The sequence below is a fragment of the Physeter macrocephalus genome, chromosome 3, assembly GCF_002837175.3.
Source record: "Physeter macrocephalus isolate SW-GA chromosome 3, ASM283717v5, whole genome shotgun sequence".
NCBI lineage: Eukaryota > Metazoa > Chordata > Mammalia > Artiodactyla > Physeteridae > Physeter > Physeter macrocephalus.
Genome location: NC_041216.1, coordinates 18547194 through 18563830, shown reverse-complemented (window position 1 = coordinate 18563830; position 16637 = coordinate 18547194). Strand labels below are relative to the sequence as shown.

The following is a 16637-nucleotide window of genomic DNA, read 5'->3' as shown; positions in this document are numbered from 1 at the left end:
TGTGTGTGTGTAGCAGGACCAGAGTGTGAGAGTGTGTGTGTGTGTGTATGGAGAACTGGAGCAGGACCGGAGGCTGTGGTGGGGGTCTAACTGCACACACAAGAGGCCTCCGTGCATCTGGTGAGGGCATATGAATTCACCGCGGTGGAGCACAGGGTGTAAATGGGAGATCAGAAATCAGGTGGGAGAAGCAGCCACTGGAGCAGATCACAGGGCTGAGTCTGAGGTCCCTAGATGAGCAAAGGCTAGGAAGAAATCCACCCAGTGCTCTCAGGGTCTTGGAGTCTTTCTCCTGAGACAGAGTTGATGTCATCAGTACTTTAGGTAACAGACCTTCTGCCATATTCATCTAATCATTCCACAAACATTCACTGAGCTGCTGGGTGTACACAGTAAACAAACATAAAAGCCCTGCCCTCAGAGAGCTTACAGTGCAGCCAGAGAGACGATGAATAAATAGACAAAGACATCTACGATTTAAGGACAGATGGAGATAAATGCTGTGAAAAAACTAAAGTGGGTAGAAGACTGGAGAGTTACAGGTCTGCACGGCAGCACCATGTCAGCTGGCTGACGCTTCCACCAAAAAAGGAAGCACCAGAGGATAAAGTTAGACCCTAGGAAGCAGCTGACACCCATCCTTCCCTACCAAGGAATCCGGAGAAGAGGAGGACAGGGCTAAGCCCACCAAGCAGCTACTTCCCTAGGCCTGCACCAACCCTCAGTCACACTAGAGCCTTCCAAGCCCTGGAAGGGGTTTTCCATGTATGTTTCCATAAGTCCCCATTTCCACCTTCCTGCTTCTGATCTACAGACCAACCCTCTAGTAAGTCACCAAAAACGCAGAGGGCCACCTCTTCCTGGTGGTCTACAAATATTAAAGGGAGCACAGCATCTCCTCTGGCACAAGTATTATCTTTTACAACCTGTGGGTTTGCAAAGCCAAGGTGAGCTTAGGCTGCCGTCCAGACTCTTCCCTCTGTGGAGGGAGCCTCTTTTCCTACTTCTTTGCCTAGCTAGTGGCTATCCATCTTCCAAGAGGCAGAACAAACTGTCCCTTCATGAGGCCTTTCTGAACGGCCCTGAACCCCTGCAACACACACGCCTCTGGGCTCCCTCAGCACCTGAGCGCACGCTATTCTAGCACTTACCACGCTAGACTCTGCTCCCGACTTCTCAGGCTCCTCTGTCACATGGAGAACAGGCCATTAAAAAAAAAAATCTCTTGGCACTATGGGGTCACGGCAGCTATTCGTGAAGTGAGTGTTGCCTCCGCTGGGGACAGAGTTCGATTTGTTTCTACCTGGGTATTACTTAGGAATCAGAAACCAGATCCATTTTCCATGGTTCTGAACTGGGCGGCTCTGGAAGGCCTTCTCTCCCTACTCCAGCGTGAGTCAGCCACCTGCATCTTCCACCAGAGTCAGACCGTCTACAATCTTTCCCAATTATCCACCAACTGAAAATCCATCACTGACTACATCATTCAGTGAGAATTTATTATCTACTGTGTGTCGTGTCAGACACCGTGCTGAGTGGTGAGGGCACAGGTGGGCATTCTGCTCTGTGTGGTGGGCAGATGGTTGCTTACCTGTGAGGGAGTGCGCCATACTCCCCGGCCAAGGCCACTCGACTGGCTGGGACGAGCTCCTGGCTCATTGTGCTAAAGATGGCTTCGCTGGATGAGCCCGCCTGGAACACACCCGTAATGGATCCAGGGTTACACAGGCCCAAGCAAGTCCAGGCCCTCCTTAGAATCTGGACCAGGACAGCTACTGCCTAGAATTGGCTTTGACCTTCAAGCTAAGATAACCTCTCTGAAGTGGGAAGCCAAGCTGAGTTTCTCCTGGGAGAGAGAGGGCAGAGGTGCCATCCATGCCAACCCAGAGGACGCTTCCCACACCTCACACCCTTTGACAGCTCAGGTGCCCACGGCAGAAGGAGATGGCAAGATGACCAAGGCAGGGCCCTTCTTCCTGCCATAGATGCCTCCGGTCACCACCAGGCTCAAACCTGACCACCAAGCACTAACGCTCACCCTCTCAGGTTCCCTTCAGCAGACAGCCCCAGCCCGACAAGCCCCCGCTGGATAAACTCGTGCCGAATCACAGAACAGCCCTCTTCATCACCCGGTAAAAAACAAAAAACAAGGAAAAGCACCTTATTTTCCTCATTTCATTATGAACAGCTCTCAGGACTTGTGAAACCTGTCAAAAATCCTTTAAGAATCAAGTCTTTTAGCTTTTGTGAACGCCATTTGCTGTCGTGCCCCAACCAGTGGGAGTTTTGATACTAAGACTGGATGTTTCCTAGGTCGAGGATTTGGCTACTTGCTAGCTATTAGCCCAGCATGGAAGTAGAGTCTAATAACCTCCATTCCCTAGATCGAAACCTGAACCTGCATCCTTCAGTGTCCAGCATGAGCTGTGTGGCTGTGTCCCACCTTAGCCTTGGAAAGATGCTCTGGGCAGGACAAAAACACATCAGGTCTTGATGAATTTCCTAACCTCTCCTCCCACCCCCCATGTAGTGACAAGATAAATTACTCTAAATGGACAGAAGTCTTTGTTTTCAGGTGGGAAAAATACTCAAAATTTCCCAAAGTCTCGAGTTCTGCAAGAGTTGAGAGCAGAGAGGCAACAAGCCAGCCTTGGGTCTGCAGGGGCAGTGGGAGGCGTGCGGCCCCTCGTGCCCAGCGTGGCAGGTCAGGGAGAGAGAGGCCGGTGCGGACTGCAGCCCTGAAATTAACTGATCGGCCTGGACGCTTTAGGCACTTGCTACTCAGTGTGGCTCACGGCCCAGCAGCGTGGGCATCACCTGGGAGCTCGTTAGGGAGGGGGAGTCTCAGGCTCCACCCCACAGCAGCTGCCCACAATCTGCCTTTTAACCTGACCCCAGGTGATGCATGGACATATTACATTCTGAGACATGCTGCTTCAGACTCTTGTGCAAGAGCGTGAAGCACCTGTACTGTGAAGAATCTGCGTTGTTTCCTATTCACTGCCTGGGAAAAAGTGCCGTGAGTTCCCCCAAGATGGGCATTGTGAGAAACGCTGACTTTAAAGATGGAAGGCCCCACTCTTACCGAGATGTTCCACATCATCTTGATGGCCAAGGGAAAGGCAGGGGCCAGTGGGGCTTGCTCCTCTTCTCCTCGGGGAATGATCTCTGGGCCTCTCCCTGGAAGAAGCCCGATACTCCCTGCCACCTGCTGGTTCTGGGGCAACACAGGCATGGTGGCCTCATAGACAGCGGCACTGCAGCCCTTGCCAATGGACTTCCCGATCAGATACTCCTCCAGCCGGAAACCCTGCCAGCGTCTAGCGTCCAGTGGGTCAGGGAGCAGCTTGTTTTTCCGGGTGAAAACTGCCTGTGAAGAAAAAAAGCAGGCACCGTGAGCCAGGGAGCCCAGTAAGGCTTCAGTGAAGGGATGGGGAGGTACAGTGAGGCGAGCTCTTCACTGACAAGACCAAGAGCCAATAAAAACACAACGAAGTTGGGTTTCACTGCTCGTCCTGGGCTCAGGCCATCCTGCTTTCTCTCTCATTACTCAGAATAATTTTTCTCGAAGTGTCACTTCATTGCAGTCACCGAGACAGCCCAACACAGAACATCATGAATTAGTTAAGAGGTCAGAACTCTCAAATTCTGCAGCTGGCACATCACTCCTTTGCTGCCTGTCAAGCTCCCAGCACAAGCTTGGAGGTTTCTGATCATGGAGACGGCTCCTTCTGCAAAGACCTCGGCAGGCAGGTATCGGATGGTTACCAAGAACTGTGTATGGGCAAAAGCATGTGGTCAGCAGCCACCCCTCCCACTTGTGAATGACCTCAGGCTGCTTTTGCAGGAAAGGGGGTAAAATCAGGGGGCTCCCTGGAGCCAAGTCATCAGGTCCTGTTGTTGGGCTGCACCCCACAGGCCTGCAAGCTTGTATCTGCCCAGCCTTGCGACGACTGAAGGAGGAGCCTGGAGACAGTGACAAAGACATCAATGGTTTATTGGACGGGGCATCTTACATGTCTGCAGCATAAGGTCCTGGAGCAACATCCCAACGTGTGTGGCAGACAGCAGGCAGGACACGGCAGCAATCTTCACTAATCTTCACTAGTCGGGGGAGAAGGAGGCTACCGTTTATAGGGAAATTGGTATCAGGTTGGCTCATCAGTTACCAGGGAAACCGGAGGCTGGGGCACTCCCTCACAGCCCCTCAGGTTAATGACCATCACGAGGGCAGATGTTTCCCTTTAATAAACTAGCAGGTGGAGCTGTTTTGGCCTAAGGACTAGAACAATCACTAGCTGGGGCAGGGGGCAAGCACTTTCCTGTGAGTAGGATGTAAGTGAAGCAGGGACTGGTCTAGCAGGGGATGTACAGAGAGCAAGAGGACGGCCATCTTGAGTGGCCTGACCATACATCTGTCTCCCTGTCTCTACCTCTTAGGAATCTGGTGGGCCATTCTGTTTGCAGAAAGGAAACAAGAATATAAGAGTTCTGATGGACATAGATGGAAATGCAGGTGCTGTGGGGATGCACTGGGATAGAGGCTATTTCCCCCAAATCGGGGTTCTTGCCTACTTCAGGCAGGTGACATCATTTCTCCAGTCACCCAAACTCTGCCTTCCCCCTCAAATCCCATCTGATCTGCTGATCCCTCCCTTTTCATGGTTAGTCACTCAGCTCCAGACTCTCCCACTCATGTCCTCCCTTCACCTGCTTCTGAGCCGGATGAAACCACACTGCTTTCACGTGTCACGCATCAGGTTCAAGAACCGGATAGGTTATTCAGTACCTTGTCCTGGTACTTCCTACATGGGAAAACTGTTCTGCAGGCTGGTCTGCACTGTCCGTACTGGTCTCTCACATGCCTCTCCCTGAACCTTTGCTCAAACTATTCCCCTCCCCCGCCCCCTATTTCTATTGCCTTCACTCTACCTGCTCATCCTTACTCATCCATCAAGAACCAATTCAAGCCTGCTTCCCCTATAACCAGTCCTGACAACCCAGCCCACAGCAACCTTTCCTTCTGGAGGATTCCTAAAGCATGAGAACCTATGAGCTAATACACCTCGTATGATAACTTCTAATGTTTTTAAAAAACGAAAGTCTGTCTTGTCTTGCCTTGCCAACTAGTTTCTAAACTCTGTGGAGTGCAAGCAATATCTTGTAGAGTAATCCTTTAGCAACCATGGTTTTGAGAATGACATACATGTTTTAAAACTTTTAATTTTGAAATAATTATAGACTCACAGGAAGCAGCAAAAAAAAAAAAAAGTACAAAATGTCCTGTGTACCCTTCACCCAGTTTCCCACAAGTGACATCTTATAAAAAGCACTAGTACAAAGCCCAGGAAAGTGACAACATACACTACTGTTAACTAGACTACAGATCTTACTCAGTTTTCACTTTTTCTCTTTTGGCCGCGTGGCAAGCGGGTTCTTAGTTCCCCGAGTAGGGATGGAACACACGCCCTCTGCAGTGGATGCGTGGAGTCTTAACCACTGGACCAACAGGGAAGTCCCTCACCATCTTTTCTAACCTGCATTCTTTCGTGTGAGCGCACACGCGTGTGCGCACGTGTAACTCTATGCAATTTTATCTCCCGTACAGATACACGCAATCACCACCACAATCAAGACAGAGTGTTCCGTCGCCACAGAAGAACTCCTCTGTGCCCCCTCTTTGTATTTGGGCCACCCCCACCCGTCCCAGTCCCCTGGCAACCAGTGATCTGTTCTCCATCTCCACAGTTTTGTCATTTCAAGACTGTTATATAAATAGAATCACACAGGATGTAACCTTTTGGAACTGACTTTTTTGCACTAAGCATAATGCCCTTGAGGTTCATTTAGGTTGTTACCTATCGATGGTTGACTCCTTGTTACCGCTTAGTATTCCACGGTATGGCATGGCTGTACCAGGGTTTGTTTAACAATTCACCTGCTGAAGGATGTTTGGGTTTTTAATATTTTGCTATTATGAATGATGCTGCCGTGAACATCTGTGTGCAGGGTTTAAAAATTATTCTTAAGAATTGTGGTAAAATACACATAACAGAATTGGCCATTTAAACCATTTTAAGTGTGCAGTTCAATGGCGTTAAGTACAGTCACACTGTTGTGTAACCATCACCACCATCCATCTCCAGAACTTTTTTCATCTTGCAAAACTGAAATTCTATACAATAAACAGTGACTCCCCAGCCCTTGTGCACTTTCCATCTCTATGAATTTGACTAAATACCTCATATAAGTGGAATCATACAGTATTTGTCTTTTTGTGACTGGCTTATATCACTTAGCGTAATATCCTCAAGTTCCTCCATGTTGTTGCATGTGTCAGAATTTCCTTTCTTTTTAAGGCTGAATAATATTCCATTGTATGTATATAGCACATTTTGCTTATTTTTCACCCATTGATGGACACTTGGGTTGCTTCCACCTTCTGACTACTCTGGATAATGCTATGAACATAGGTGTACAAGTATCTGTTCAAGTCCCTGCTTTCAGTTCGTTTGAATATATACTCAGAAGTGGAATTGCTGGGATATGATAATTCTATTTTTAATTTTTTGGTGGAACTGCCATACTGTTTTCCATAGCAGCTACTCATGTACAGGTTTTTGTGTGAACATAAGTTTTCAATTCTCTGGGTAAATGCCTAAGACTGCAATGGCTGGGTCATACAATGAATACATGTTTAGCTATGTGAGAAAGAGCCGACTATTTTCCAGAGTGGCTGCACCATTTTATATTCTCACCATTGGTCCAGTTTCTCTGCATCCTCATAGGCATTTGCTACTATCACTAATTTTAAAATTTTAGCTGTTCTAGTAAGTATGCAGAGATATCACATTGTATTTTTAACTTGCATTTCCCTAATGGCTAGTGATGTTGAACATCTTTTCATATGCTTATTTGGCATCTGTATCTCCTTGGTGAAATATATATTCATGTCTTTTGCCTATTTTATATAGGTTTTTTTCCCCCCAAATGCTTTCCAAATGCATCTAAAGGCACTGGTCAGTGTTCTACCCTAGTATGACACCATACAGAATTTTAGCACTAGAGTTGCCAGACCTGGTGATTTTCTTTCAAAAGAAGTCAAATGCCCGAATTTTTAAAATTAATTGGCAACTAATTAAAAATTTTAAGTCACAGAAAGGTGAAGTGTGAGGAAAGGACATGGAGGATGGTAAGCTCAGGGGGTTAAGCTCCTCAGTTTAAAAACAGCCTCCCTAATTTTAAGTAGGATTTGTCAAGTTGGCCGACCTTGGCTTCTGCCAGTTGAGCTGTAGCAAAAGACAAGTACAGAGGCTGGGGACTAGGTCAGGTGGCACCTGTAGCCCCAAAGGGGACAGCGCAAACGTGAGACACTCTGGTGATGAGTAACACGAACTGGGCTGAAAACCAGGAAACATGGGAGACACTGCTTGGTTTTCAACCAGCTGTGTCCTCGGGCAAGTCACCCCACCTTCCACCACCTCAGCGCTAAGCTGTGAAACGCAGGGGCTGTACTAACTCAGTGAGTGTTTCCAAACCCCAGGAAGAACGACCTCCCTGGAAGAGGAGGGAATCCTGCCAGCAGGTGGCCTTCAGACTTGAACTCACCAATGGTTCTTCCTTGGGTGTCCAGCCTGCCCACCTACCCTGCAGATTTTGGACTTGCCAGCCTCCAGAACGGCAGAGCCAATTCCTTCAAATAAATCCCTTTTTTTTTTTTTTTTTGCGGTACGCAGGCCTCACCGTTGTGGCCTCTCCCATTACGGAGCACAGGCTCCGGACGCGCAGGCTCAGCGGCCATGGCTCACAGGCCCAGCCGCTCCGCGGCATGTGGGATCTTCCCGGACCGGGGCACGAACCCATGTCCCCTGCATTAGCAGGCGGACTCTCAACCACTGCGCCACCAGGGAAGCCCTAAATCTCCCTTTTTATAAACACATCCTATTGGCTCTGTTTCTCTGAAGAAATACAGATTTTGGTTGAGCAGAAACAGAATTCTCTGCGCTATTTAAAACATTTAAAAAGCCTAAGAACCCCTATGTCTCTAGTCACCTCTGATAACTCTATCCAGGTTAACTAAAACCCATTAGGTCTGCTGTTTTCTCCTGCTGTTCTTGCTTTTTACTGTGGCTTCAGTTATGTCACTAATTGGCTAAACTGGATGCAGCCTGGCTGGCACAGTGGTTTAAGGGCACAGGCTCTGGAAAGTCAGACTTGGGGCACTGCCCTTTATTAGCTGTGTGACTTCAGCAAGTTACTTCACCTTTCACCTCTCTGAGTATGTTTCCTCATCCATAAATTGTGGATGACAGCTACCTCAGGAATAGAAGTGTTATTATGATTTAGTTGTCCTTAAATTTTAGAAAATTTATGGAAAGTCATTGGCCTCGGTGCAAGAGGAGCTATAATTAACATATCTTTCAAAACATGCTGAGGAAGGGAAGACAGTAAAACGAAAGTGAGGTCCTGGCCGAGTATGAGGAGATCAGTAACAAAGAAAATGAGCCTTAACATCTAGATGACTGCCCAGAAATTCCAGCTCCGACAAGATAAACCCTGACCCAGAGCCCCAAATCAGTACATGCCTCCTAGCCCCGCCCCTCACCCAACGCGGGACCCGCCCACGCGCCTAGCCCCGCCCCCCAGCCTGACTCCCGCCCGCCTCTGCTCCGACCCCCGCCTGCAGCCAGAGCTTACCTGGATCTCCTCACAGGCCGAGGCCGCTCGCCGGCCCTCCGCTTGCTTCTCCTCGATGAGACCCAGACCCAGCCCGAAGGCCAGAAAGACGGCCCGGCCGCAAGGGCCCGCGCCGCTCCGGGGCCGCCCCACGAACTGCCTCTGGAGCCGCGCCGCCAACCCGGCCACAGACTGGCGGAAGAAGCGGTAGCGGCTGGGGAGCCCGAGCCCGAGCCTGCGCGGCTCCGCGCCGGGTCTCGCGGCCTGGCCCGGGCGCTCCCCGCGACCCCAGCCCGCCGCGGGGCCCGGCCGTTCCGGTCGCCCCCAGACATATGTCGGGCCAGGCTTGGCTGTGAAGCGCAGTAGTAGCGCTCGGCCCAGCTGCAGGCCCCGACCCAGCGCCTGTCGCACCGCCATGGTTCCGCAGCCGGGTCTCCCCGGAGCCGCAGGCGTCGGTGACGCCGGACAAAACAACAAACTTCGGGGGCGGTGCCTCTGCGCAGGCGCGGTCGCTAATGGGCGGGGCCGCCACTCTGGCGGTTTCCTGGCTGGGCGCGCGAGGGCGCTGTGCGCGCACTTGCGCGGCGGGTAGTTTCTTGCGCTTTTGTACCCAGGGTCTGGGAGTCGCGTGTCAGGGTGGTCCTCGGTGTGAACGTCGCTGGTTCTGGGCAAAATCGAATAATGAAGAAGGGAAACATATTTATTATCATCCACCGTGCCAGACTCTTTACATTTGTTAATTTTCCCACCAATGAGATAGGAATGTCATTTTTATGGATACGAAAACAGGCATGGAGAGGACAGTGAGGGTCCCAGGTCGTATGTGTCAGAGCTGAGGTTAAAGTTCACGTTGCCCTGATTGTTGGGTCATTGTCTCCCAGTGCCCTTAGGCTCCTCTCAAGAAGCCCACGGTCCCTGCTCGCTTCTTAGGACCCCAAGAGAAATCGCATCCAAAGGCCACATTTTTCAGATTAGTGAACTGAGTCCCCGAGACGTGGAGCGACTTGCCCAATGTCGCACAGCTTGTTAGTGGCAGAACCCTGTTACCCAAAGCTGCTGTTAGAAATGGCCGATAAAGGGATTCGTACTGATTTCTTTTTTCTTGCCTTTTTTAAAATGGGAATTTTCAAACACACAGTATTGGAATAGTATAGTGAACCCCATGTACCCATTACCCAGCTTCAACAATTCTCAACAACTGGCCGTTATTTTATTCATCTATGCATACCTTCCTATGCCCCATTCCCCCAACTTTAAAGCAAATCCCAGATATCTTATTGCAATGGCTTTATGTTATAAATACCTAAATATCTATTGCTAAGTGATAACTCTTTTAAAGAAAACATAAACAATAGTATTATCACCTCTGAAAATATTAACATTAGCTCCATAATATCATTTACTATCCAGTCAATATTCAGATTTCCCTATTGTTTTGTCTTATTTTACAGTTATTCAAATTGGGATCCAGACAAGGTCTACATGATTTATTTGGTCAGTGGGTTATTCTTTTTTTTTTTTTTTAACATCTTTATTGGAGTATAACTGTTTTACAATAGTGTGTTAGTTTCTCCTTTACAACAAAGTGAATCAGTTATACATATACATATGTTCCCATATCTCTTCCCTCTTGCGTCTCCCTTCCTCCCTGGGTTATTCTTTAACAAGGGACTATGCCTTCCCCAGGCTAAGGAGGTATATTTTGTGGTGCTGCCGTTTAAAAAACGTTGCTGTAATCAAGGGTACCTCTATTCTCTTTACCCCTAAGGATAGTTTTGGGTAAGAGGCCCTGGAAGAGATGTAGAATGTTTTTGTAGGTGTAGCCGTGTATCTCTGTGTGTGACAGGTGAGCTTCAGGGCAAGGAGACATTTGTCTGGCCTGAGACCCACCTCAGCATTGCTTGGGTAGAAAGGCACAGCCTAATCCATTTATTTTGGGGCTCATTTGCAACATTCAGCACAGCTCTGGTTCTGTGCTGTATAGTAAGTAGGGATACGAGTAAATACGAATAAAAATAAGGCAACTGCAAAAGATCCATCTTTGAATTGGTGAATTTAAACATATTGAAATATATATATGTATATATATAAAGTGGGGAGCTGGTAGTTTTACTTTTTATTTTATGTATGCATTTACCTATAGAAATGCATACATAGTTTCCCCCAAGAATGTTTATAGAAACACTATTCCATATAGTGTAAAACTAGAAACAACTCAAATGGCCATCTACAGTAGACTGGATAAATTGTGGTATATTCACCCAATGGAATACTAAAAGTGTCTACAACTGTAGGCAACAACATGGATATATTTTATAAGTATACTGATCAGTTAAAGAAGGCAAACATAAAAAGCAATAAATACTATGTGATTCCATTTATATAAAGCTCAAAGGCCAACAAAATTAATCTACAGTGTTAGAGGTCAGGATAGTGGTTGCCCTTGGAAGGGTAGTTACTAGGAGACTTGAAGAGGCTTTTGGAATGCTAGTGATGTTTTCTTTCCTAATCCGGGTATGTTCATGTCATGAAAATCCACCTAGATATACACTTTGATTTGTGCAATTTTCTGTGTGTAATATTTCTGTAAACATTTTACATAAAGCTTTTTAACATAATGAAAGCTTTTTTGAAAAATTCAGTCTATCTTGTCCCTCCCCCCTTCCTTCTTCCCACTGGTAACCACTAGTTTGTTCTCTAAATCTGCAAGTCTGTTTCTTTCTTGTTATATTCACTAGTTTGTTTTATTTTTTTAGATTCCACCTATAAGTGATATCATACAGTATTTGTCTTTCTCTGTGTGACGTATTTCACTAAGCCTCATACCTTCCAAGTCCATCCATGCTGCTGAAAATGGCAACATTTCATTCTTTTATTCGGTAGAGTAGTATTCCATTGTATATACATACCACATATTCTTTATCCATTCATCTGTTGATGGACACTTCGGGGTAGGGGATTAAGAGGTACAAACTATTATGTATAAAATAAATAAGCAAAAAGGGTATATTGTACAACACAGAATATAGACAATATTCTGTAATAACTATAAACTGAATATAAACTTTAAAAATTGTGACTCACTATGTTGTACAACTTATATAATATTGTACAGCAACTATACTGCAATAAAAAATTTAAAAATAGACACACAAAAAAAAGGTGGAAGCAAATTTAAAAAATAAAATAAAATGAAGCATTTTGAGGGAATTCCCTGGCAGTCCAGCGGTTGGCACTCTGAGATTTCACTGCCGAGGGTCCGTATTCAATCCCTGGTTGGGGAGCTAAGATCCCGCAAGCCGCATGGTGCAGCATGGCCAAAAAAAAAATACAGTCTAACTCATTCATGGTCTCAAATTTTTTTGAAAAATGAATGTAGTTTGAATAGTGTGATAAAGTTCACAGAATTTACTTAATTGTCTTTGCACTCAGTGGTTTCAAACAGCAAATACATTTTAATAATGAGCTTTGTTGTATCATAGACCTTGAGTTGAACTTTGCTCTGCTGTAGCACACATCTCAGTCAGCCTTTTCCTGAATGAACAGAGGATGGGACTTTCCACTGTTTAAGGCCAGCCAACATTAGGGAGCATCTTCACTTTGATTCTTCTGATGATGGTGTGATAGAAAAGGCAGGACACCAAGAGAGAGCAAGCAAAAGGCTTCACACTCCTTCCTTCCTGCTTAAATATGAAATTAAAGGACATGTAAACAGCAGCTGTTGCTGGAGGGATCTTCAATTATTTGAAGAGTTCTGGTCCCAGGCTTGGTTGGCCATGGTGTGGACCCCTGGCTGGAGACAGGTGGCCAACTGTTTCAGCAGTTTGTGTGTTCTGATCTCTCCTATGGGGAGAAATAGCAGGCCCCTTGTCATATGCAATCATATTTATTTGGGAGAGACATAAATAAATAAGTAGATGAATTTCCTTCCAATTTATTTATAGAGGCACATGGAAATCAGATATTTAATTTTTTGATCAATCTCAGAGAATTTTAAATTACAATTTTAAAATGTTCCGTTGAAATTGTCCTTTGGAGAAAGGTAAGGAAGAGAAGTTTAGAGAAACTTCACACTCCAGTGACCACAGGCTCAACCATGGAAACTTAGTCAGTTGGGGCAAAGATCTCCTTTAAAGTTTAAATCTACCCATCTGCTGTGTGTCATTATCATTACAGCTCTTTAATGTTTACTGAGAAGGAACAAGAAGTTCTCTGAGATATTTAATATTTTAATGAAAAGGATTTTCTTTACTCTCCTAGGAATGTAACATTTTACCGTAAGGCTTGTAATGACTATGCAGCTTGTAAGACATTCACTAAAGGGACATTGCATTGATGTTTTTGAGTTAAAGAGTGCAGTTGTTATTGGCCTTTGGGTTTGTTTCCCTAAGCTGCAAGTAAACCTGCTGAACCTGTGATGCTTAATCTACCCACGTGTAGAAATGAAATCTCCAGGCTCAGATTAATTAACCGTCCATTGTAGACAGTGCAGTTTCTTGTTCAACAGAGAGCACGACTCATTCATTTCTCCTTCTGTAGAAAAGTCTAAGGTGCTTGTGACATGTCTAAACCAAGCACAGCGTGAAGCTCAGTTCTTCAGCAGACTTCTGTATAGAAAGGGCAAGCAAAGCAAAACAAAACAGAAAAAAAAACAAAAGAAAGGGCAAGCAGGTGGGTTTCAACACAGAGAAGCTTCCAGCAGGGATCACAGGGTTCCATGTTCTCCCATCTCAGGGTAGAGATACAGCTTATTGTGTGGGCCCCAGGGGCTGCCTTTCGTAGGGATCACGGCCATGATTCCACTGTCCTCATCTGTCCTCCTGAGAAGGAAGTCTTCCATGGTGGTACCATGTCTCAGGTCTCAGGGGAATCATCCTGAGTTTCTCCCATAATGGTATCCCACGCAGATGAATTCAGGGATATGGCATATGCTTTTCTGCTAAAATATCTGTTTATACTGAAGATTTAATATTCTGTCTGGGAGTCTCATTCATTCAGAGAATATTTATTAAACATCCAAGGCAGCCTTTACTATGCTCAGCCACAAGAATTAGAGGAGAATGGAAGGGGTTGCTGGAGAGGCCACGGGATTCTTTTCTGGTATACACTCTGCTCTGTGGCATCCTGTGTCTTCATTGTACCCTTTTCCCTCCAGGCAGCAAGACTATAGTTTTGATAAAGTGCATAATATTCCTAAGAAGCATCATATAACCTTCCCCTAAAGGACATGGGGGCGAAAAAGGCTGATGCTAATATAAAAATGGAAAAAGACAAGACTTAAAAAAGAGAACTGTTGAGGGCTGTTTGACCTTCCCTCGTGGGCGATGTCCTTTGGCACCATTTCAATGCTCTTTGTCTCCTCCTGGCAGGAGACAGACACGTTTTCCCAGGGCAGCAACATCCTTTATCCACAGACCATTTCAGAAATGTTATCTGTAAGTTGCCAGCAGAGGTGGAAGGGGTTTTTGCTAAAACTGTTGACAGAGCAAAGCTGCTGCCAGATCAAAATCCAGCTACTTGGAACTCCTGGGCTGTAGTTTTTGGAGGTTAGAATCCGACAACGGTGGGCAGAGAGTGAGATTTCATTGGGAAGAAGTGTCTCTGTGTTGCCTGGGCAAGATGGATGCAAATGTGGTGGTGATGGATTGTGGAGGTGTGGTGTTGTTGAGACATTCAGACAGTCTGTGGTTTATGCAGTCCGATAAGTTTGCTGCCCTGCGGTGATTATTCAAAGTACAAATATGGCTATGTCACCTGCTGCTTAAAATCCTTCGCAGGCTCTTTGCCCTTGCCCATTGCTCTCAGGATGAAGCCTAAGCTCCTTAGCCTGGCAGAGAAGGTGCTTCACTCTTTGGCCCTAGCATCTTTCTTGCTGTCCGCCTTCCCTGCCCTGTGTGGTCCAGCAATACTGAATTACTTGCAGTTGTCCCAAGCATCATGCTGATCCCTCTGTCTTAACTTACCTCTTTGAAAGAATCCCCATTCATACTTGAGGTCACCTCCTCCAGGAAGCCTTCTTTGACCTTTCCTAGACTGGGAGAGATGCCCCTTCTCTGTCTCCCCTTCTAAACAGTCAGTTCTGTAAGGACAGGGATTGTGATTTTTATTTATTTTTTTATTTTATTATTTATTATTATTATTATTTTTGCTGCATGCGGGCCTCTCACTGTTGTGGCCTCCCCGGTTGCGGAGCACAGGCTCTGGACGCGCAGGCTCAGCGGCCACGGCTCACGGGCCCAGCCGCTCCGCGGCATGTGGGATCTTCCCGGACCGGGGCACGAACCCGTATCCCCTGCATCGGCAGGCTGACTCTCAACCACTGCGCCACCAGGGAAGCCCGGGATTGTGATTTTTAAACCTTAGATTCCCTAGCACCCAGCATGGGGCCTGCTGGATCTCCAGCCCTCCCAAGGGGGTGGAGAGAGGAAGGGGCTGGGCTATCTTTCAAACTCGCAATCACATGACTCACTCCACCTTCCCAGGGGTAAGCCAGAGGAGAAGCCAGAAGGAAACAACATGAATGTCAAATAGCTCACTCCCTGCCCCCAACAGAATCAACTGCTGCGTTTGTGCTCTAGAATTTACACTACATTATTGCTAAATGAACTTCCTTTTTCCAAGCTTCTTTCTTTTATTCTTTCTGTTTTTTTTAAAAATTAAATGTCTTTTAAGTAAAAGTAATATGCATCCTTGGTTTAAAAAAACACTAACAGTATATAGAGATGGGCTCATCATGAAAAGCAAACGGTCTCCTGTTCCAACTCCCTCTAAGCCCAGAGGCATGCTATTTTACTCCTTTGGCTATTTCTTCTATGATTTCCTTCAGTTCTCTACTATCTCCTGATTTGGCAGACTGAGCTATTTAAGGCACAAAGCTGACCATGTCACCCCACCCCACCCCGTCTGAAACTGATAGCTGCCCTTTGGAATAAGGTCAACTCCTTAACAGGGCCAACCAGGCCTGCTTCTTCCCGTCCTCCTGCCGCCCTTACCCACTTTTCTGTTTTCTTTTTTTTTTCCTGTCTATGTGCATTTTCAATTTTTACATCTTTAGAGTGACACCCGCCCTGCCCCCCCATCCATGGCTTTGTGGAATCCTCTCCCCTTGACTGTGGGCTGGACTTTAGTGACTTCTTCTGAGGAATAGAATTAGGCAAAAGTGATGGGATGTCACCTTCATGGTTAGGTTACCAAAAGACTCTGGCATCTGTTTTGCTCCCTCTTTTGCTCTCTTGCTTGCTTCTTCTGAGGGAAGCCAGCTGCTGTGTTGTAAACTGCCCTGTAGAGAGGTCCAAGTGACAAGGAACTAAATGGTAACAGCAACAGCCCATAGGAATCCTGCCAACAACCACACCTGTGAGCTCTGAAGTGGATCCTTCCCCAGTCAAGCCTTTGGATGAGCCTGCAGCCCCAGCTGACACCTTAACTACAGCCTTGTATGAAACCTTGAGATGACCTAGATTAGCCCAGAGTCCTGACCTGCAGGAACTGTGTGATAATAAATTTTTGTTGTCCCAAGCTGCTAAATTTTGGCATAATTTGTTACACAGCAATAGGTAACTAACACAATCATTATGCCATTTTTTTTTCCTGTTCAGTCATAGAACAGGAAACAGGTTTTTAATTTCCCCTCGCTTAACTTCCCCTTCCCATACCCCCTCAAAAACTATTAACAGACTAGGTGTTCCTTCCACGCCTGTTTCTGTGCTCATATAATTGTATAAAAAATACTGTGTGTGTGTGAGACTTATTAGGTCATTCCTTATTTATTCTTTTTTTTTTTTCATTATTTATTCTTGAACAGCATTTTCTGGCTTCATTTCTGACACAGGCACCCAAAGTACCCCTGGCATCCATCAATCATAGTTGTGCCCTGCTCCCTCCCAAAAGGAAATCCTAAAGAATCTTGTAGTTTACATAAGCAATTAGCAGCAGCTGGCAAGAGCCACAGAAATATACAT

The 16637-nt window shown here is 46.3% G+C and overlaps 1 protein-coding gene across 2 annotated transcripts in view; it reads right to left on the bottom strand.

Moving 5' to 3' along the window:
- PINK1 (PTEN induced kinase 1) overlaps positions 1–9143 on the bottom strand; it is a 27028-nt gene extending 17885 nt beyond the window's left edge. The window contains exons 1-3 of one of the 2 annotated variants that reach the window (XM_028487777.2): positions 8698–9143; positions 3086–3370; positions 1592–1692 (exon numbers count right to left, since the gene is read on the bottom strand). In XM_028487777.2, coding sequence (XP_028343578.1) covers positions 1592–1692; positions 3086–3370; positions 8698–9093 — 782 coding nt within the window. In that variant the 5' untranslated portion in view covers positions 9094–9143. The remainder of the gene's footprint in view (positions 1–1591; positions 1693–3085; positions 3371–8697) is intronic. The other variant, XM_024125397.3, reaches the window with a different exon arrangement.
- Between the last annotated feature and the right edge of the window lie 7494 nt (positions 9144–16637).